General features: G+C 36.7%; 1 protein-coding gene across 1 annotated transcript; it reads right to left on the bottom strand.

The window, feature by feature from the left end:
- Positions 1-1100: 1100 nt before the first annotated feature.
- Positions 1101-21843, bottom strand: Sptssa (serine palmitoyltransferase small subunit A). Its single transcript, XM_026413826.2, has 2 exons — positions 21679-21843; positions 1101-2258 (listed from the first exon to the last, which is right to left on the bottom strand). The coding sequence occupies exons 1-2, from the start codon at positions 21788-21790 to the stop codon at positions 2155-2157; spliced, it is 216 nt and encodes a 71-aa protein (XP_026269611.1). The 5' UTR covers positions 21791-21843; the 3' UTR covers positions 1101-2154.
- Positions 21844-21903: the final 60 nt, after the last annotated feature.

Raw genomic sequence — 21903 nt, forward strand, 5'->3', positions numbered from 1 at the left:
GACACCATCTGTATCCATCTTCTTCATCTTTATCCTTGAAAAAACACCTGAATTAAGTTAGTCAGTACCTCTTCTTACAAGATATTCAGAAAGACAAGCAGGCCATGAAGAGAATTATCTAATAAATACTTTATTTTAAACAAAGAAAGTGGAAATTATCTCCCCATTTTTTTAATTTACCAACCAACAAACTGGCCATTTGAGAATATACTTCCCTGATCACCTTTCAATGGACATTCTTCTATTTCTGTCTAAACTTTCTCAGGATTTCATGTAAGACTAAACTGATCTTCCACATATCTCACAGGAAAAAAAAAAAAAAACTCAATCATCAGCTATGCAACAGAAATTTAATGGATTTCAGCAGAGTGAGGACAAATTAAAAAGTTCTGAGGACCAGGTAGAGAATCCAGTACCCACCTAAATAGTGATTCTCACTTTATCCTGTCTTCAACACACCAAGGGATATTAGGTATCCACTTATCAGTAGTTCTTTTTTTTTTTAATAAGTTGTTGATTAACCTTTATTTATTTACTTATATGTGATGCTGAGAATTGAACCCAGTGCCTTGCACATGCCAGGCCATTGCTCCCCGACTGAGCTACAACCCTAGCCCTATCAGTAGTTCTTTTGGGGGGACAATAGAGGAATGGCAAATTTGAACATTAATTCAACAAATCCCAAGTTAAATCTTCAAATTCATTATTTGACCTAAAAGAGTATGAATACAGCTCATAAAACCTTAACCAATTTTAACTACTTTAAAACTAAACAGTAACATACAATCCATATTGGGTTTATACTATATTATCCAATCTAATTGGGATGATACAGATGAGCTCTTAAAAAAAAAAAACTCAAGTGTTGCATATTATTTGAGGCCTCTGAATTGGAAAGCACTTCAAAATTCTAGCCTTTAAAATCTAGGGCCAACAATACCTGCAGTCTTTAAAATTAGCAAAACTTATGCTATCTTAAAATATATAATCTAACTTATACTCACTTGCTTCTCTGATCCTTCACAGCAATCAACTCAGAAATACAACTACTAGATCAATATTAAACCATGGAAAAAAAGACAGGCCACTACATTAGCTGATTTTTCTTCTCTTTGAATTTAATGAGCTTACATCAAAAAATTAGGTAGTCATTTTACATTTAAGGAATAAAAATCTTAAAAAAAAATACAAAGAGTGAAAGAATTTTAACCAAATTTACACTTCTTTTTGCTGCTATAGTTTTTAACAATTCATCTCATCACATCTTATTGCAATGTGCAAATGCATTTGCAGCACCCATTACAATCATGAAAACTAAATTCAAGAAAGTACATATACTGTTAATAGTGGCCCTTGGAGGAAACTGATTTACCTTCTATTAAAAACTCTACAGTATATACAAGCATTACATAATAATGCTACTTAACCATCTGTTGTCAAGAATCATCACCAAAGTTTTCTAGAAATAAGTCTACATAATGAATAAATATCTAAAAGGTAAAGTGTTCCTTATTTTAATTTTAGCAAGATCTTTTACTTTTCATTGCTAAGAAACACTTGAATAGTTTTAAAGCAAAAGCTGTTAAGAGTCTAGATAGCTAAACTGTACTCCTGAGTTCAAGCTTACAGAAGTCTTTTGTAAGTAGTTCTTCAATAAAATATCCTCCCTCCCATGCCCCTGGCCCCAAATCGTGTATTGTTTCTTACAAAACTTTGGTCAAGAGTAAAAATATATCCAGGCAGATGTATATGCCATACAATAGCAAGAACAGTAGAGCCCAACTAATGACTTTGGGTTTTAAAAATAGAAGGCAATTAAAATGTACTCAAAGTTACATTAAGAAAAGCTTTCACAGGATAATATTGAAACAGTCACAAAGGTTAAGAAAATACTGATATCAAAGTACAAATGACTACAATGTTAAAATAGACAAAAACTACTATACAAGAGCCTCTTTCAAAATTAAAAATAAAGAACACAACACATGAGTCAGGATGATTTTCCTGTTCTACTCATGGATCTTAGTCTCTGTATTTATAAGGTTGGTTATGTTGACATCTGGTAGAGTTTCTTATGACATCTGATGAAGTCTCATTCCAACTTCATAGGGTGGATCTTCCCCAAGGAACCTCTAGATCCTGGTTACATCGTGGTCATTGAACAATCTCAAAGTAGTGTAAAATCGCCATGATGTGCTGGGGCATGAAGACGTATCCAGTGTACAGTGCCATCCCCACAACGGAAACCAGCATGGAATCTGAGTTTTAGTTAAGGAAACTTATTATTTTTCTTAGTTTATTTAAAACAAAATCACACAACTTCTTCAATAACCATTTCATGTTGAAGTAATCATTCGCTTAGTACTTCTCATTTCTATGCCAGCCTCAGCAACTTAGTGAGACCCCACCTGGTAGTAAAGTGTCCTTGGGTTCAATGCCAAGACAGAGGAAGAGAAAAGAAGAAGAGAGAAGAAAGGGAAGGAAAGAAGGAGGAAGAAAGAAGAAGACAGATACAAGTCAATTATATACTTAGTGACATAACAAAGTGATAGCATCAATCACTTATTATTATCACTATTAAACATTATTATTACTATTGCTACTATCTGCAACAGCTTCAAGCAAAAAAATCACTTTGGGGGCTGGGGAGATTGCCTGGCATGTGTGAGGTACTGGATTTGATCCTTAGCACCACATAAAAATAAAATAAAAGCATGCTGTTCATCTACAATCACCAAAAAAAAAAAAAAAAATTAAAGTCATCTTGGTAACCTATACAATAACAATTATTCACTTTGTTTCTGCTCATTTCGGAAGGAACTAAAAAGTAGCAAGCAACAAGGGTCCCCTCTCCAGAGCCACACAAAATATTGCTAACAAAAATCATGTAAAATCTGGGCTGGGGTTGTACCTACAGTGGTAAAGTGCTTGCTTTGCACGCGTGAGGCCCTGGGTTCGATCCTCAGCATCACATAAAAATAAATAAAGATACTGTGTGTTCATCTACAACTAAAAAAAAAAAAAATTACAATAAATAAATAAATAAATAAGATATTGTGTAAAAACAAATCATGTAAAACCTAAGGGCTTTTGACTTTTCAAAGTCAAGAAGGAATGCTAAAAGAAATAACTGCTTCTGAACTATGGCCATGTTTCATTAATTCACTCATTCATACTCATTTATTCTCTCTCCTTTTTTCCCTCCCTCCCTCTCTCCCTCATAAGCCTTTCAGTTCTACATACTAGTATTCTATAATAACTTACATTCTTATAAGAAGATAGGGTTTAAATAAACAATGTGCTTACTACTAGCTAATATTTGTATAACAGTTTCATTGACAAATATTCTTCACATAACATTATCGTGCTTAACTCTATGGCTTTCCTATGAAATGTTTATTATGGTTATTACTCACCAGAGGTTGAGAAAACAGAGTGACTTATCTCAGGGCATGCAGAAAAGTGTGTTTAGAGGTCAAACCAAGGTTCAAACCCTAAATTCTTCACCTCATTCAGAAAACATGCCAAGTCCATAATCAAAATTTATACTTTAATTTGTCCTAATCCAGTTCTATTTACCACCTTAAAACAAACATACAAAAAATTATACACTTGCTGCATCCCTATCATTATCACATATTTAGCTGGACAACCATTTGAGTTCTGCCCTTCCAGGCTGTGGACATGGCTCTACGATCACCAGTGACCTACTGTCAAATCCAGTGGCTTTCTGAATTAACACTAGGCACTTCTCTAGGTCTCTCTTCCCTCTCTATCACCATTTTTCCTGTGTCACTGGCTCTTTTCTCCTGACTGTCCCTTAAGTATAAGATTGGAGTGAAGTTTGTACCTTTCTTCCATACACTGCACAATCCTCCTTGAATACAATCATGCTTTTGTTTTTGTTTTTGTTTGGGGGTGGGGCAGGGATTTGCTCATGGTACCAAGAAATGAACCCCGTGGCCCCCTGCCACGGAACTATATCTCCAACCCTTTTAATTTTTTGTTTTGAGATAGAGTCTCACCAAAGTGCCAAGGCTGGCCTCAAACTTGAGATCCTCCTATCTCAGCCACCTAAGTAGCTGGATTATAGGCATGCAGCTAATCATGCCTAACCCTATTGCATCTTTGGGGATAAGCCCTGATTGATCTTTTTATTTTTGTAATTTTTTTTAGTTATAGATGGACACAATATCTTTATTTATTTATTTATTTATTTAATGTGATACTGAGGATCGAACCCAGTACCTCACATATGCAAGGCAAGTGCTCTATTCCTGAGCCACAACCCCAGCCCCCTGATTGATCTTAACCAATTAGAATATCCCCTTCTCTTGACAGCAATAGCTTCCTCAAAACTGATTAGCTCAAAGCTTAGGACTTCTGCCAGGAATTCAGGAACCAGCTGCTCTCTCCCCCTCTAGAATATGCAGTTTGCAAATGGAATCCTGGAATCAATGGAATCACCTTTCCTTCATGAGGAAAGAAGACTCAGAACGTTAGATTTTTTTGTTACATAGAGCTGAAAGCATTCTAAATGATAAAAATGGGGCTTCCAGAGTTCTGCCTTGAGCCCTGTACTCCCTTACAACTAAAACCACCACCTTAGTGTTGTTGACCTGATCCCATCTTCCACACAACTGACAGACATTTCCTACTTAACTTACTGAACATTTCCACCATATGACATTTCACAGGACACCTTAAATTCAAGACAGCCAAAACTAAACTCATTAACTCCAAAACTACCAGTTTCTATGAGTTCTATTTTTTCAGTTCATATAACTATTTACCTACTCATTTGCTCAGAGGCATCTTTGATTTCTTTTCCTTATATTTAAATTGTCTAAGACCTCATTTCTTCCGTAACCCCTACGAGTGACTCTTATATCTTATCTCCCCTCCCCCAATCAATGACAACTGATTGAGACACTTATCATTCCTTACTTAGATCACGTAAAAGTTCCCACCAGGAATGGTGGTACATGGAGGCTGAGGCAGGAGGATCACAAGTTCAAGGCCAGCATTAGCAACTTAGTGAAGCCCTAACAACTTAGGGAGACCCTCTCTCAAAGAATAAAAAGGACTGGTGCTTCCAAATCTCAATCCCCAGGACAAAAAAAAATTCTCCCATTTTTGGCTTCTTGCCCCTCTTTACTAAAGTGAATTTTGTGAAATTCATGAGGCTTCCTATTGCCTAGAGGATGGCACCTAGAATTCTAAAGCAAGCATTCAAGAACCTTTACAATCTAGACCCAGGTGTTTATCTTATGTGGAAGTTCACAGCGATAGAAGAGACTGAGGAACTGATCTCAGAAGAAGAGGAGCAAGTAGAGTAGAATAGATCAAGGGGAATAAACTAAGCTGGGTTGGGGTCTTAGTTTCTGCAGGGCACTCAAAAGCATGCACTGTGCTACTAAGTTGGCATGGCCTCAAGTGAGGGGCCTGAACTTCTGGATCCCTTTTCTATGAATCATTAACTACAGAATGGGGTAAGGAAAATCCACTTGAGCAAGAAAGCTCACTTAGCAGAAGACAATGCTTGAGAAGAGTCAGCTATAAGACATGAGCAGACAACACTCACGGGAGCTGGTGGATAGGTACATCAGCTGGTAAAGGGAGATCAGGCCAATCACATCTACCATGCTGCTTTTCTTTTTTTTCTTTTGGAACCACGGATTGAATCACTGAGCCATCCCCAGTCCTTTTTGTTTTGTTTTTTTGTTGTTGTTGTTGTTGTTTTTTATGAGATACACATCCTACTCATAGCCAAGTTATATGAATCTCAATGCATTTTCTTTTTTGTTTTGGTGCTAGGGAGTGAACCCAGGGGTGCTTTACCACTGAGCTACAACTTTTTTTTTTTTTTAATTTTTATTTTGAGACAAGGTCTTGCTAAGTTTCTTAGGGCTCACTAAAGTTGCTAAAGTTGATCTCAAATTTGTAATCCTCCTTCCACAGTGTCCCAAGCCACTAGGATCAAAGGCATGTGCCACCACACCTGGCCTCAATATATTTTCGTACTCCTCTGACTTTGCTTATAATCTAATCATAATGAATAACAGTGGAAGCAACAGCTTTCATTCCATGAATGTCTAATGTGTGTTAAGCACTTCATTCAATTCAAGTAACATCCTCAATGTCAAAGTAAGTAATGAAGCCAGTTCCAAAAAATCAGTTAGGTTCCAAATATCTGTGCTCTTAACAACTAAACTATACTATCTTCCTACTTCTGAAAAGTCCTAATCCCCTTAGGTAAACCCAGTAATTCTTAGAACTCAGTTAGCTAACTCCTGTTGTGAGGCCTTCCCAACCACTCAAAATTTTTCCATCCTTACCCCAGCCTCCTGGCAGAACTAATTACTTCCTTATGTTTACATAGCTCTTTATTCATGAAAAACAGCATTTATCACCCCTCATGACCTATTTGCAAGTATATTTATCTCACCTAAATTTGCAGTTCCTTGAACACAGAAACATATTATTTTTGTATCTTTAGCTTCTAAAGTAACACATGCTTAATAAATATTTTATGAATAAGAAATTTCTCAAGAAATATTCACTTGATCCTATATTTACTATTATTAATTATATGGATTATATGTTCTATATAATCCATACATTTGGGGGGGGGGTACTAGGGATTGAACTCAGGGACTCTCAACCACTGAGCCACATCCCCAGCCCTATTTTGTATTTGATTCAGAGACAGGGTCTCAATGAATGGCTTAGTGCCTTGCAGTTGTTGAGGCTGGCTTTGAACTCACAATCCTCCTGCCTCAGTCTTTCAAACCACTAGGATTATAGGCATGCACCACCATGCCCAACCCATAATCCATATATTTTTGTAGCTGGCAAAAAAGAAAACAAATCAGTGTCTAGGCAATATTGTATGTAAGAATACTTTGGGGGGGCTAGGGCTGTGGCTCAGTGGCACAGCACTTGCCTAGCATGTGTAAGACACTAGGTTCAATCCTTAGCACCACATAAAAAAATAAACAAATAAAATAAAGGCATGCTGTCTGTCTACAACTACAGAAAAGAAGTTTTAAAAAATATACTTTTTAGGGCTGGAGATGTGGCTCAGCGGTAGCGCGCTCGCCTGGCATGCGTGCGGCCCGGGTTCGATCCTCAGCACCACATACCAACAAAGATGTTGTGTCCGCCGAGAACTAAAAAATAAATATTAAAAATTCTCTCTCTCTCTCTCTCTCTCCTCTCTCACTCTCTCTTTAAAAAAAAAAATATATATATATATACTTTTTAGCTTTTTAAAGACTTTTATGTAAGTCTTTAAATATATACACTGAGCAAATGAAAATAATATAGTAATAAGCCTCAGGTCATAGACTCGAATTCAACAGAATGACGGACTGATTACTATAAGACAGACACTTGAATAGTTGAACTACATAACTTTTTTGGCACTACCATTCTTTAATTTAGTTTGGAGAATATATCCACTAAAGAACATACATAAATTAGCTAAATAGAGATTACTCCACTATAACATAAGAATCTGAAATTTAAACTCAATTTTGTGAACACTAAATTATCAGGCTTTTAAATTTTTTATATGCATATAAACATCATGTTTTTTTTCTAAGCAAAACAAGAACTTATCAGAACTTGAAAAGATTTTTAGCTAAGATACTAGAGTTCAAAATTGAATATGGCATTATGTTGTGAAGCATGCATATGGATAAAAGTTATAAGAAATAAATGGTAAATTGAGGAGAGTGGTTACTTGGCGAGGTGAACAGGGAGAGAGAGAAGTAACTAAAAAGGGAGATACAGGCGACTTCAAATATATAGTAATATATGTTTTTCTTTAGCTAGTTAGTACACATTCATTATACTATGTTTATCAGTTTTTTTGTTTGTTTTGTTGTTGTTGTTTTGGTATGCCTGGTTTCCTTAATAAGAACTATAAAGGAAAAATGAAAAAGCACGTGGTACTTGTCTGAAAACTGTTGTGTGTGAATTATCCTCTTCCTTTACAAAATTTAGGGTAGATACATTTGGACCTAGTTTATTACTGCAAAATAAACAGAAAGTCTTCACTCTTGGAAACAGAACAAAGAACTATCAATTTTGGATAAGGCAAAGAGAAGTTATTGAAAGTCACCAGAATCTGAATCCAAATACCAACTCATATCCTGCTAAAATAAGTAAATAAATACATAAAACAAAAACTTAACCTAAACCTTTATCCAGAGAAATGAATGCTCATCCTGTGTCCCCTCAAGAGTATTTCTATAAGCTGGATGCAGCAGCACATGTCTATAATCTCACTGACTCTGGAAGTTGAGACAGGAGAATCAAAAGTTTGAGGCCAGCCTCAGGAACTTAGCAAGACCCTAAGCAACTTAGTGAGAACCTGTCCCCAAAAAACAAAGGCTGGGGATATGGCAAAGCACCTGCAGGTTTAATCCAAGTGCCAAAAAAATAAATCTAAAAAAAAAAAAAAAAAAAAAAAAATATATATATATATATATATATATATATATATATATATGAGACAGAGAGAGAGAGAGAGGGGAGCACAGAGTTGGAAATGTAGTTCAGTTCAGACATAATCCTCAGTACCCCCCCAAAAAAAATTTTTTATAGTCTGACCCCATTTATCTTGATTATTCCAGAATCATAATAACCTAAGTCTACAAAAGGAAGTTTTCTACAAGTTAAACTTCAAAATTATTCTAAAGAAGTATCCTAAAACTCTCCTCCATAACAGAATACTTAAAATTGACTCAACTATATATAGCAACACACACCAGGTAAACAAGTAGACAAGGAAGGGAACAGTGAGGAATTTCTACAAGCCTTAAAAATCACCTTGCAAAAAAATGAAAAAGGCACTTCAGATAAGTAACTTTCTTTTTTTTTTTTTAAATATTTTTGTTAGTTGTACATGGACACAATACCTTTATTTTATTTATTTATTTATTTATATGTGGTGCAGAGGATCAAACTCAGTGCCCCATACATGCTAGGCAAGCGCTCCACCACTGAGCCCCAGCCCCAGCCCAGAGATAAGTAACTTACTACAAATTCAATTTAAGCAATCTTAGTCATGTAGTTGAAACAGCTCCAATACACTGGGTTGAATATTCCCTAGGCTTATGCTTGGCACCATTTAAAGTGGTAGTTTCTATTGACACTCTTAGACAATGGTTTTATTGTGACATTTGTAAGATTGGGGAACATGTGACCTTCATCTCCTTAGAAGCATTCTCACAGAGATAAAGATACACCATTTATAGTTCACTGGTTATAATTTGCTCCCTGGAACTTAAGTGGATTTCTCGGTCCATCTCATTTTATAACCTCCCTCTCAAAGTTTTAAGTATTCTCAACACTCTGTGAAATACAAGAAATGAATACCAAGAACATGGCACTGGAGGACACCTAGATTTGAATCATGATCTGTTCATCCATGCATATACCAAAAACTCTGGGTCATCAGTCTCCTATCTAAAAAAAAAAAGTAGACATACTTCACCTATCTCTCAGGGTTGGTGTGAGAATTTGGAAATTGGATCTATTCTGCAAAAGAAGACAATATAACCCTTCCTAAAACTGCTCTCCCAGGGTTTCAGCATTACCATCATGACTCAGACCTCTGCTGGGGAATTGCCCAAGGTTACACTGTTACTAATTTGTTATTGGTTTATAATTTAATCCTGGGATGTCAAATTTTCTCAGGGCCTAAGTGTCTTCATATAATGAAGTCCCTTCCTTTACAGACATTTCAGAATCTCATGTGTCTGGAGAGGACATTTGGGTAGCACCTCTCATTCATCCCTAAAGGAATCTTCCTATTCATTCTAGACATTCACAAAGACAAAATGTAAAAATCAAACAGTGTTATATAAGGCACACCCAGTAAAATGTAATACACAAAGAAATAATTTATTTACCAAATTCTTACTGTTCTTTATATAAATTACAGTAGCTTCATATAATTTAGTCAGATTTATTTTCAGGAGGGGGCTCTAAGATTCAAGCAATAGAGAATAACAGTACAATCTAGATTATAACAAAAAAAAATTCTCAAAAACTAAAAATATGGACTGTTCTAGTGTGGTTATGACCCGTCTCCAGTGCTGAATTGTAAGTGTTTGAGAGCAAGAGAGAGCCTGTGCTTCCAGCTGTGCTGCATTGTTTGATAAAGTAGATGCTTCATAAATCACTTCACAACTAAACAGATAATGTGCCAGGGTATGTGCAGGCACTGAAGATAAATGTTTGTTCAAGGGCTGAATGAACAATCAGAGGTTATTTACAACCTGAACATAACATAAATATTTTATGAGGTGACTGGTTATAGAAACAAATAGATGTGAAACCATATAATTGTATGTTGTTTGCCATTTCTTTAAGAGAGATCCTCAACTACTAATAAGCTAATAAGTTATCCAGCTGGATAAGAAAAAATAAAGGCTTTGTTGTTGTTTTGCCCATAAAAGAGCTGTCCTCAGCTCTTGTCCCAGCAACTTCAAATGAGAAAAAAAAAAAAAAATCCTGTAACAAAGAAAGGAAATGTTTTAAAAAGTTAAGCTTAGTACAACAGAAGTAAGACCACAGCAACTAATATTTCCTGTCCTAAACAGTAACTCCAAACTTGATTTTAGTATTTCATAAGATTTTGGAAAATTTAAAGTAGTTTCTCATTGGGAAAAGGCTAGGGGCTGTTCTAATGGTAGAAGTTATACTTCTTCACTACTGTAAAAAAAAAAAAAATTCAATGCTTTAAGTCTCTGATTGAATTGGTCACCTAGAAAAGCAAAAATGACATTAAAAACAATTCGGTATTAGTCAACTTCCTTTTGTAAAATCAAGTCTAAGATGCTATTTATCCTTAGAAATACTCAACAATTTTTATAAATATTATTTATCTTAAAGAACCACTTCTTTTTTGTAGCAGGGGAGCAGAACTGGGATTGAACTCAAGGGGCACTTTACCACGGAGCTATCTTCGAAGTCCCTTTTATTTTCAAGGTCTGGCTAAGTTGGCCAGGCTAGACTCCACAATTTGTGATCCTCTAGCTCAGCCCCCTAAGTCTCTGGACTTAAAGGTGTGCACCACCATACCTCACAAGGAACCAATTTAATGGGGAAAAAAAAGAACAGCAGTTAACAAAGTATTATCAGAGGCAGTTTACTCTAAAGCAAACAAAGCCCTAGCTGGGCCAGTGACCCACGCTTGTAATCCCAGCAACTCAGGAGGAAGGAAGATGGAAAGTCAGGGCCAGTCTGGGAACTTTAGGGAGACCCTGCTCAAAATAAAAATAAAAAGAATTGGGGATGTAGTTTCTCATTAGTAGAGAACTCCTTGGTTCAATTCCCAGTACTTCAAAAAACAACAAAAAAGTGAAAGCTATTGCTGGCTACTGAATGAAGCTCCAAACAGGAAATCTTTATTACTATAATTCTTTTCCTTAACTTAAAAAAAAAAAATGAGATCACCCCCCAACAGAAACATTAACAAAGTTATTTTTCCCAAATATATTGCCTATCTCTTGACTTTTCTATTTGCCTTATATTAAAAGCAAATGGAATATACTGACCTTGTTACAGTCCTGTGAATGTTAACCAATCTGCTATTCCTAAATCATATTAAAGGATGTCACTTTAGCAAGCCCATTCTCTGGACTTTCTGTAGTGTGTTGACTGTACAAGCCTAAGTAAGGATATTATTTTTAGTAATCACAACTTGATGACAAACTTTTAAAAAAAACTATGCAAACAAAAAAAGCATGCTGCTGAAACGAGCAATGACCATGAACTGAAATTTTCATTCTGAATTGAAATCCCGGAAATAGTTTATAGCTCCAATTCCAGTGACACCAAGGTTACAAAGGATGTATAATTTTATTGATTATTTCTACCACCTTCATGAAGACTTGAAGTCCCAGTGTCAAGGGGAGAAAAAAATCCCAGTCTGCAATGAAATACAATCTGTTCTGCTGCAGTATCTGATTCTGGAACATCATTAGCTCACTTATAACTGGTATGGTATAGGAACTGTACTGTTTCACATGGCATTTTGCATCAGTTAGGGAAGCCAGATTAATGGAAAAAGATTTATAACATTCAGCAGGAAACACCTCTCAGCTCAGTTGCTGTCCAGGCAGAAGTCTTTTTAATTCTGTTTTAGAAAATTAGAAATTAGCATTTCACCTGGGCCCCTCTCCAGAGAGGTACATACCTCCAGGCCAGCACAGCTCTGTTAATGGCTGGTGGCACTGCCTCCTGTGTAGTCTCAGTGGCAGCCCACACTATGCATTACATCAGCATCTACCATCAACATTTCCAATCAACTTGGTCCAATGCATTTTTAATGTCCCCTAGGGCAGCTTCCAGCCACACTGAGCTGCCTGCCTGGGTTATCTGTTTCCCCCAAGATGCCAATTATTGTTTCTGTTATTGCTTGGTTACCAAGTTGCACAGATTTTCAGTGGTCTGCCTCAATATTGTTTTCCCATAAGCCCTATTATTTTGGAATTTTCCAGAAACACATATAACTCATTCATGATGACCAAAATTCTTGTTTCAGTAAAACTTCTACTTCTCATAATGACTGATCATAAATATTATCTTTCTATCATTCTATAACCATGTTTAAGTATTCCTATATGTGAATGTATACACTCTACCAAGTAGATCTTCTGGAACAGAGTTTTAATTATTAAATTTAAGAATTCTGAGTCTGTTCTTTAAATATTATATATATATATATATATATATCTCAGAAGAATCTGTCTTAACTATCTCCTAAGTGCCATAATGTTACAACACTCAAAGTCTAGAGTCTATAAATATTTTAAAAGATTACATAGGATTTCTAAAGTGAAGTAGTAGAGGTAGAATATGGATGTGTGTTCAGTCCCTACCACCATTAATCACCAGGACCTTCCCTGCCTGTCCTGGTATAGACCTTGCTAAGCATGGTTTTCATTATTTCTCACCTTTGCTGAAAATTACTAAAGAAAAAGTTATAATATTCTACAGAATACAGTTAAGGGATAGTCTAACCTTCTCACTTGTCCAGCCAAATATAAAAGCACTATGAAATGAGTTAGAGCAGGTGTCTTTAAATTAAAGCTCCAGAGTCATGGAGTTGACAACACGAGATGTTATGGTAGTTTGAGAATCTACTCAGTGCTCCCGCTATCCTCTCCTAAAGCAGATCTGAGAACTGCTGTGGCACTGCTAGTTCTCCTACCCAACCCCCCTTATAATTGTACTTTTCCCACTTTATTTCCTGAATCTCACAATGGAACATTTTCCTGGGGTATAAAATAACCTCTGGGACACCACACAGAGGGATAATAACTAACTTGGATTGCACTTTGTTTCATTCAGATAACAAGTTTCTGGCATAGCACCAAGCCTCATCTATTTCAACACCAAGCTTGTCTACATATCCATCTAGAAATTTGTGAGACATGTGGCATTCATAAATGTATTTTAAAAATGTACATTTTGTTAAAACTTGAAGCCATTGTTTTTCCTCAAACAGGTCATAAAAAAAAATATTCAGCATGTAACCAATTGGCAAAGCCAGTCTTTGTTGTGAAGTCAAATAGGCAAACACAACTTAATTTCTATCAGAGAAAGTTCAAGCCAAGATTCACTTGTCAACTTAAACACCCAAGGCAATGCACAGTCGACGCTTTTTTGTTCTTTGAGGAGGTTTTTTTTTAAAAAAAAAAAGCCTGAAGACCACTGGGGCTAGAAGATTGAGAATATTAATTTATCAGTTACAATTATTCCTGCCTCTGCTTCCCCCACTCAGTCCACAGAAAGCTGCATTTGTTTCTACAAAGGGAAGGTCCAAAGGCACAGGCAGAAAAAAATGGAAGAGTAAAGATCTCTGGGTGGGGGGGTGTTCTTTTTCTATTCAAGTTTGAAGGTAATACAAAATGTTCAGATTATTTTAAGGTTATTCTGAAATCACATTTTGATTAAAAATATCTTGATAAAAGTCTAAAAGGCATTAAGTTTACTAAGAATATTTTTTTCTAGAAGGAACTTTCTATGATACTGAGAATTCAGCCTAATTATCACACACTGATTTTTACTGGGACTCTATTAAAGTCTCAGATAATTCCATATATATATATATATATGTTTTCTTCAAAATAGGAGTTCAATAAGAGAGAAGTTCTAGCAAAAGTCTCTGGTGAATTGAGGTTTTAATAATTCCCGTTATTGACTAGCTCAAGGGAAGCTTTGACACAGACAGAAACATCATATTGTGACTGAAAAGTGCCTACTAGCCAAATGTGGGGTTTTCTTCATCAGTTTTGTTTGCTGAGTCTATTTACAAATAGCGTATAAACAGAAAATAGGCAGAAATACTAATTTAATTGTAGGAAATTATGCCAATCATTATCAGTACTTCCAATGATAGCACAGCAAAATGTATTCTTCAAACATCTCTTTTTTGGCTTATAAAAACTGATTTCACCAAACCACATACACCAAAACATCTATTAAGTATATATTTTACAGCTGGGCACACAAGCCTGTAATCCCAGTAGCTTGGGAGGCTGAGGCAGGAGGAACATGAATTCAAAGCCAGTCTCAGCAACTTAGAGAGGCCCTAAGCAATCTAGTGAGACCCTGTCTTAAATAAAATATAAAAAGGTTGGGATATGGCTCAATGGTTAAGTGCTCCTGGGTTCAATTCCTGGTACCAAAAAAAAAAAAAAAAATATATATATATATATATATATATATATATATATATATATTTTTTTTTTTTTTTCCATGTATTCACAAAGTGTCTCAGGAGAGATGCACAAAAAACTGGTGTCATTAGCCAACCCAGGGTGGCTCAGACTGAGGCAGAAAGAAGACTGTCACCAGCTACCTCTTCAATCTGCAGTTGGCTGAATCCATGGTTACAGGACCCATAGATACAAAGGGCCAACTGTATTTGTTAAATTGATGAATGGCCCAAATTACTTTTTCAACCATATTTCCTATCTATTCTGCCTTAAAGAATGCGTGCTCCAGCTATGCAGACTGAAGTTCTTGCTATCCCAAAGCACCTCTACAGCCAGTCTGCACTTTCTTCCCTATCTGCAAAACACACACACACACACACACACACACACACACACACACCTCACTGCAAGTTCTCTGTGCACTCCCAGTGCATCATGCTCTTCCTGCCCTGCATCACAAAGCACCTGCTGCCCATGTCCGTTAGCCAACAACACAGAAGGGTCCCTCTAAGAACGCATATCTAAGAACATGTATCTTCCTGGAAACATACCACAGAACTCTGGACAATAAACCAAAAAATGAAGGAGGAAAAACTGTCTATTGGTTATATATTTTTTCCCCACTTAAGATGAAAACAGCTTTGAGTCTCATAGAAAAAAAATTACAGTCATCCCTCCCTATGTGTAGGGAACTGGTTCCAGGACCTCCTCAGATTCCAAAGTCTGAGAATGTTCAAATTCCTTATACAAAATGGCACACTATATGCATATAATCTAGGCACATTCTCCAGCATACTTTAAATCTTCTCCAGATTAAGTACCTGAATGCATACATTAGTCTTCCACCTCATTAAGACCCAATTCTCAGAAGTTTCTCTTGTCTTCTTCTTGCCTGATCTCTTACAGATTAACTGCACACTAAAGCCAATTAGAAATGCATAAAGTCCTCCCTCCCCAAACACTCCCTAGTCCCAAGTTACAGGTCACACCTGGGAAGGGCAAATGTCCACAAATGGCAACAATAACAAAACCAGACAAAGGCCACTTTAATCAAAAACACAGAAAGTCTGATCACTGATTCCTTCTTTGGATCTACTGTACTGCAACTCCCATCGACATAGTGAACAAGATAAGAAGTACACAGCCTACCCTCCAGAAGAGGCTACTTTTGAAACGCTGAATAACTGAGGTACCCACCTGTCTGGTACCCACATATCTTCCCTTGAAAAATTATAAAAAAAGATTCTCCCTAAGGAGAATCTCCCTAAAGGGTAATAGGATCATTGGAAGGCAAGAGCCAACTATCTTTCAAATTGCTGATAAAGTTCTTTCCTTCTTCCTCATACTTGATTCCTTGACTCTATTAGGTGGCAGCTAACAGGACCTTGTTCAGTTATATTCACACACACACACACACACACACACACACACAGCTCTTCACCAGGCTCCAGCCACATTATTCTTGCTATTCCTGAAACAGGCCAGACTTGCTCATGCCTTGGGGCATTAGTACACTAACTGTGCCCTCTACCTGGAATGCTTCATCATTCCTCTGAAATTCTCTCCCTGATTAAATATTTCCAAATGTCCCCTCCTAACCATTCTAGCTAAAATTAAAAAAACACTCCCTTTTCCTTACTTCCCATCACTTTCTGATTTATTTTTATCCATAATAATTACAACAACTAACAGACTTATTTACTTTTTTAGAAGCAGTAGAAGAAAATATGTTTTATTCACAGTTATAGTTCTAGGATTGAGAATAGCATCTGGCAAAGAGAAGGCACATAATACTTGTAGAAAACAGAATCCAGCAAACATACCTATTTTATTAATGAGAAACAGAGCAATGCAAATTTTGTTAACAGCTTTGATACATCAAAGAAGTTTTTCCAATCCATAGTAGTTTCTAGGTTTTTTTTAAATTTGAATTCTGAGAACCGAATTCTGTTAATCAGCCAAGTTCCAAAGATACTCTAAAAGTGGTTCAAAATCAGGTCTCTTGGTGGTAGCATACTCAATGTTCTGGGTTCAATCCTCAGGACTGGGGGATAGGGGTGGGGAAGAGATTAGGTCTCTTCCCCACCACCAGATACTTTTGCAATTACTTTAAAATGACAAAAATAATATAAACAAATGTTTTTCAGGCAAGTGCAGTGGCTCAGATCTGTAATCCCAGTTACTCAGGAGGCTCAGCCAGGAGAACTAAAAGTTCAAGATCACTCCAGACATTTTAGCGAGACCCTGTCTCAAAATAAAAGTTTAAAAAGGAATGGGGACTGGGGGCTGGGATTGTGGCTCAACAGCAGAGCGATCATCTAGCATGTGCAAGGCACTGGGTCCGATCCTCAGCACCACATAAAAATAAATAAATAAAATAAAAGTATTGTGTCCAACTACAACTAAAAATAAAAGATAGCTCAGTGGTAAAGCACTTATCTAGTGTATGGTTTAGAAATCAGGTGTCCCCAAAAAGTTCTTGCGTGAGACAATATAAGGTTTGGAGGTCATATGATTGGGTTATGAGAGCCTTAACATAATCAGTGAATTAATCCCCAGATAGGAATCAACTGAGTGGTAATAGAAGGCCAGGGTGTCGCTGGAGGAGGTGGGTCCCTGGGGGCGTACCTTTAGGGTTTACTTTGTGTTGGTAAAGAGAGCTCTCTCTGCTTCTTGGTGGCCATGTCCAGACTTGCGTTTCCACCACACCCTTCTGCTATAATGTTCTGCTTACCTCCAGCCCAAAGGAATAGAGCTAGCTATCTATGAAATCAGACCTCTGAAACTGTGATCCCCAAAATAAACATTTCCTCTTTTAAATTTTCTTGTCAAGTCTTTTTAGTAACAGCTCCAAAAAAGCTAACTAATAAAATACCTAGCATGCATGAGGCCGTGGGTTCAATTCCTAGCACAAAATAAATAACAAATGATTTTCAAGTAAATACTCAACATTGTGATTTTTTTTTTTTTAATCTTTTGAAGAAACAAGGACTGTCTTTCAGGGGAAATCTCGTTCCCAACAATAAACCAAAAAGAAGCTGACCATGTTTTGCTTAAAATAAATTGAAATACAAAATATCACTGTAGCTCAGTGGTGCACTTGCATTGCATAAACAAGCCCTGAGTTTAATCACCAGCACCACAAAAAGAAAGAAAAGAAAAAACAAGCCATGAAAACAAACAGTAGCAGTGAAATGACAAATAGAACCCAGTAATAAATTACAGATTAATGTGACTTTATTTTTTAACAAGGTTAAAATAACATACTTAAGATTGAAATTATAGTGACAAGCTATTTTTAATTTGTCCACCTCTCTCAACAGGCATGGTTACAATGTTATTCTTTCCATGAGGCTCTGGGGGGGGGGGGGGGTATGTGGAGGAGGCTTCTATTCTTACCAGTTAGAAAAACTTGTCTTTGTTACAAAACCTGGTCTTTTCCTTTCCTGTCTTTGGCTGCCAGGAAGGAAGGGAGGCTTGAAACATTTAAAAGTTTCAAAGCTAAAAATTTTCCCTCCTGAAAGATCAATAGCTCTGGAACTGTGATAGGACTCCTACACTAGTCACTGCTATATGTAAAAGTGGCTGTGTGTTTGTTTAATTGAAGCCAGGAGAGCTTTACCACCAAGCCAAGTTCCCAGATCTTTTCTTTCTTTATTTCTTTTTCTTTTTTTAATTTTGAAACAAGGTCTAGCTAACTTGCCTCAACCTCCCTATTAGAGGCACTGGGATTTTTTTTATTGGTATCTTCTGTCTTAATGCAGGAGGGCCCACTTCTTCATAAAATAAAAAACTATTGCACATTAAAAAGTTAAAATATTTTTGACAAGGCAAAAGTGTATTAACTTTTCATTTTAAATGTAATATCAGAAGACAGAAAATAAAACTTTAGGATACAGTCCCTATCATGGAAGGATTTTTAAAATTCACTTACAAATCTTACTGTTTTAAGAACTACTTACAGTGTGTCTGACTTGATACAATAGATACATTTCTAAAAACATATTTTTAGGGCTGGGGTACAACACAATAGTAGAGGGCTTGCCTAATATATGTGAGGTCCTGGATTTGAGCCTCAGCTACACAATAAATAAATATTACATTTTGAAGTTGTTTTTATTTCTTTTTTTTAACATTTAAATTTTTTTAATTTTTTTTTAGTTGTAAGTTGGACAGAATATCTTTATTTTATTTATTTATTTTTATGTAGTGCTGAGGTGAGCGCTCTACCTCTGAGCTACAACCCCAGCCCCTAAACTTCTTTTTTATCACAATTTTATAAATAAATTCAAACACATTTGATTGGGGTTGACTTTCAACTTATAACAGCTTTTAACTAACTTCTAACTCTTTGATTTAGGAAAAAACAGAGATATAAATAATTTCTAAACATCCAAGCAGATGTTCCATGATGCCTCTAGAAAGTATGCAGAAATAATTATAGTAGACTATCAGTTTTACCTAAAATAGCAACTTCAAATTATTAAAGGAGTTATAGAGTTAAAATGTAAACAAATACATTTAACTTCTTTAAGAAATTAGTTTCCATTGTCCAGGACTTCTAACTCACAGACCAACCTTCTGAGAGATAGAAGCAAATTTCTCCTACATTAAATTTTAGGTTTACAGTAGTCATGATCATGTTCCATATAATTTTTTGTTTTGTTTTTGGTGCTGGGAATTAAACCCAAGGCCTCACACATGCTAAGCATAGACTCTGTTACTGATCTACACCCCAGTCCCCAAAATAATTTTTTTTTTAAGTTATAGAAAGTATCCCTTTTTCCAAAACCATGTAACTGGTCCCAAAATAGTTCTTACTAATTTATTAGTGAACTTATAAAATTCAAACCACTTCACAGTTAAGTCTTCAGATAAGTGGGGAAACAATCCAGCTTTCTCATTCAGTTCCTTCCTCTGAGCTAGAATGAGGATTCAATCTCAAATTGCTCTTCCAAGCTACAAAACAATGAAATACCCCACTAAAATAACTCTAGAAGTTGACATGGAATACAATAAATACAACAGCTGACAGTAATTTAAGATTGGCTTATATCAAAGGATTGCATTTCTACACCAAGTTAACTTCAATAATATGATCTTTGAAATAAATGTTTTGAACCTTAGCTTTAAAAACCTAACATTTTACAGTACTAGATGTCAGCTGACTACAGTTCTACTTTTTAAAAAATTAATCATTTGACCCCATAAATCAATGAGAAGTCAAAAACATCAAAAGCAAAAATCTACAGAAGCACTACATGTCCCTTCATAATTTATTTCTGCATCTCCAAAACAGCACAGGTAAGTAATAGGGACACTATTACTACTGGAACATAATCAGAAAAAAAACAACACCATTGATACTGTAGCATTTATCTGTATGCCAACAAGAGATTTTACATATAAAATCTATAGGAGACTCTATAACTTGGTTCTACATTCTACCTCGAATTTAAAGAATTTTGATTTATCCCAACATGGCTTAAATTTTAAACTGTAAGATGATTTTAAGTGAGTCAAGATACCTGCTTCTACTGAGATATTTCAATTAAATGTGCATTTGAATAAACATACACTTTACAAGCATGATCTCATAAGCCCTGACCTACAGATAGAGATCAAACCTAAAGAGAGAGATCAAACCTAAAGATAGAGATCAAACTGCAGCTAGAAATAAATGGTGCTAGAAATCAGAGCAGATTTTATATTCAAAGTCTAAACTCAAAATATGCATCCTGTTTATGAAGTTCCAGGTTTAGAAAGAACTGCCAACAGTAATAAGTAAACAAACAGTCCTGTAAGCAGCTAAAATTCTTCAAAAGTGCTGAAACAAAAGACAAATTTGACTACAATGGTATACTATTTCAATACCAAAACATTTTATAGGACTTGAAATTAAATTGCCTCAGCTAGTCATTGGAATGAAAGAATGCATTTTCAAAGTTGTTCTGAAGTAAGCTACTCCAACTAAAACACAATGGAAAGGAAAGAGCCTGAATGAAATAAACATGTAACGTTAAAATATTTAATTCATACTAGCCCCTGAGTTGGGAAAAAAATCAGATCTCATTATTAGTATTTACTTTGCAAGAATAATATCACCAAGGGATGTCAGCATTTACAACTGGAGAAAAAACAGCACAGACTTCAGAGAACCTACCTTCACAACCTTGAGTTACTCACTGGGGTTGTAAAAATTAGATGAGGTAAGACACCCAAAGTGCTTAGCACAGTTGCTTCGCTTAATAGTCCTTAATAAGAATTTATTTCCTATCCACCAAAACAGTTTCAAACTACAAAATCTTTTTCTAAACAAATTCCTTTTCGGGCACGACTTCTACCTAAGGTGCAGAGAAGTAATGAATACAACACTTTTAAAACTGCCATCTTGAAGACCATAAAGGTACAATAACTTAAAAACTCTTTCCAAAAATTGTATTGGAGTGCCAAAGGCACAATTTCACAACCTGGTTAAAAAAGTGGTAAACTAATTAGAATTGTTAATGGGTCCAAAGCCAGCTAAATCAGGGACAGTTAAAGGTCAAATGCGTCCAAGCCGGGAGCGACAAGCTCCACTTACATGTCTCTGCCTCCCACAAGAACTGGGGACTGAACCAAGGCAGGCGCGGCCGAAGTGGAGGCGAGGACAGACCGGGTTAGACATCGCCCTCGGGGATTTCCTCCAGAAATAAAGACGATTCTACCTAGAGTCCAGTGACTTCATGGGAGACCCCGGATCTCAAAGAGTTCTGGCCTTTCCTTAACCGCACGAGCACCGTCCCCGACCTCCAAGCCACCACCACCCCGAGCCCGCGGCGAGGAAACAAGTCCCCAGCGGATCCAGCCTCTCCGCCCCCAACTCCAAGCTCTGGGCCCGGGAGGATGAGGCCCGCGCCCCACCCCGGCACCCGCTCCAGCGGCCCCGGCAGGATACTGAACACAGTCCGCTCCCAGGGCTCCAGCATGTAAAGCGCGGTGACTAGCAGGTACTGGTAGTAGAACCAGGACATCTGCTTCCAGGCCCGTGCCAGCGCCATCCCCGCCATGCGCCTCCTGCGCTGCAACCACACGTCAGTCTGTCCCGCCGGCTGCTTGCCAGCGTCCTAAAACCCAGGCCTCCAGGCCCGCCCGCTCGCCACCCCGAGCCCATTGGCCTGTC

Source organism: Urocitellus parryii, chromosome 6 (genome assembly GCF_045843805.1).
Source record: "Urocitellus parryii isolate mUroPar1 chromosome 6, mUroPar1.hap1, whole genome shotgun sequence".
In the NCBI taxonomy this organism is placed as follows: Eukaryota; Metazoa; Chordata; class Mammalia; order Rodentia; family Sciuridae; genus Urocitellus; species Urocitellus parryii.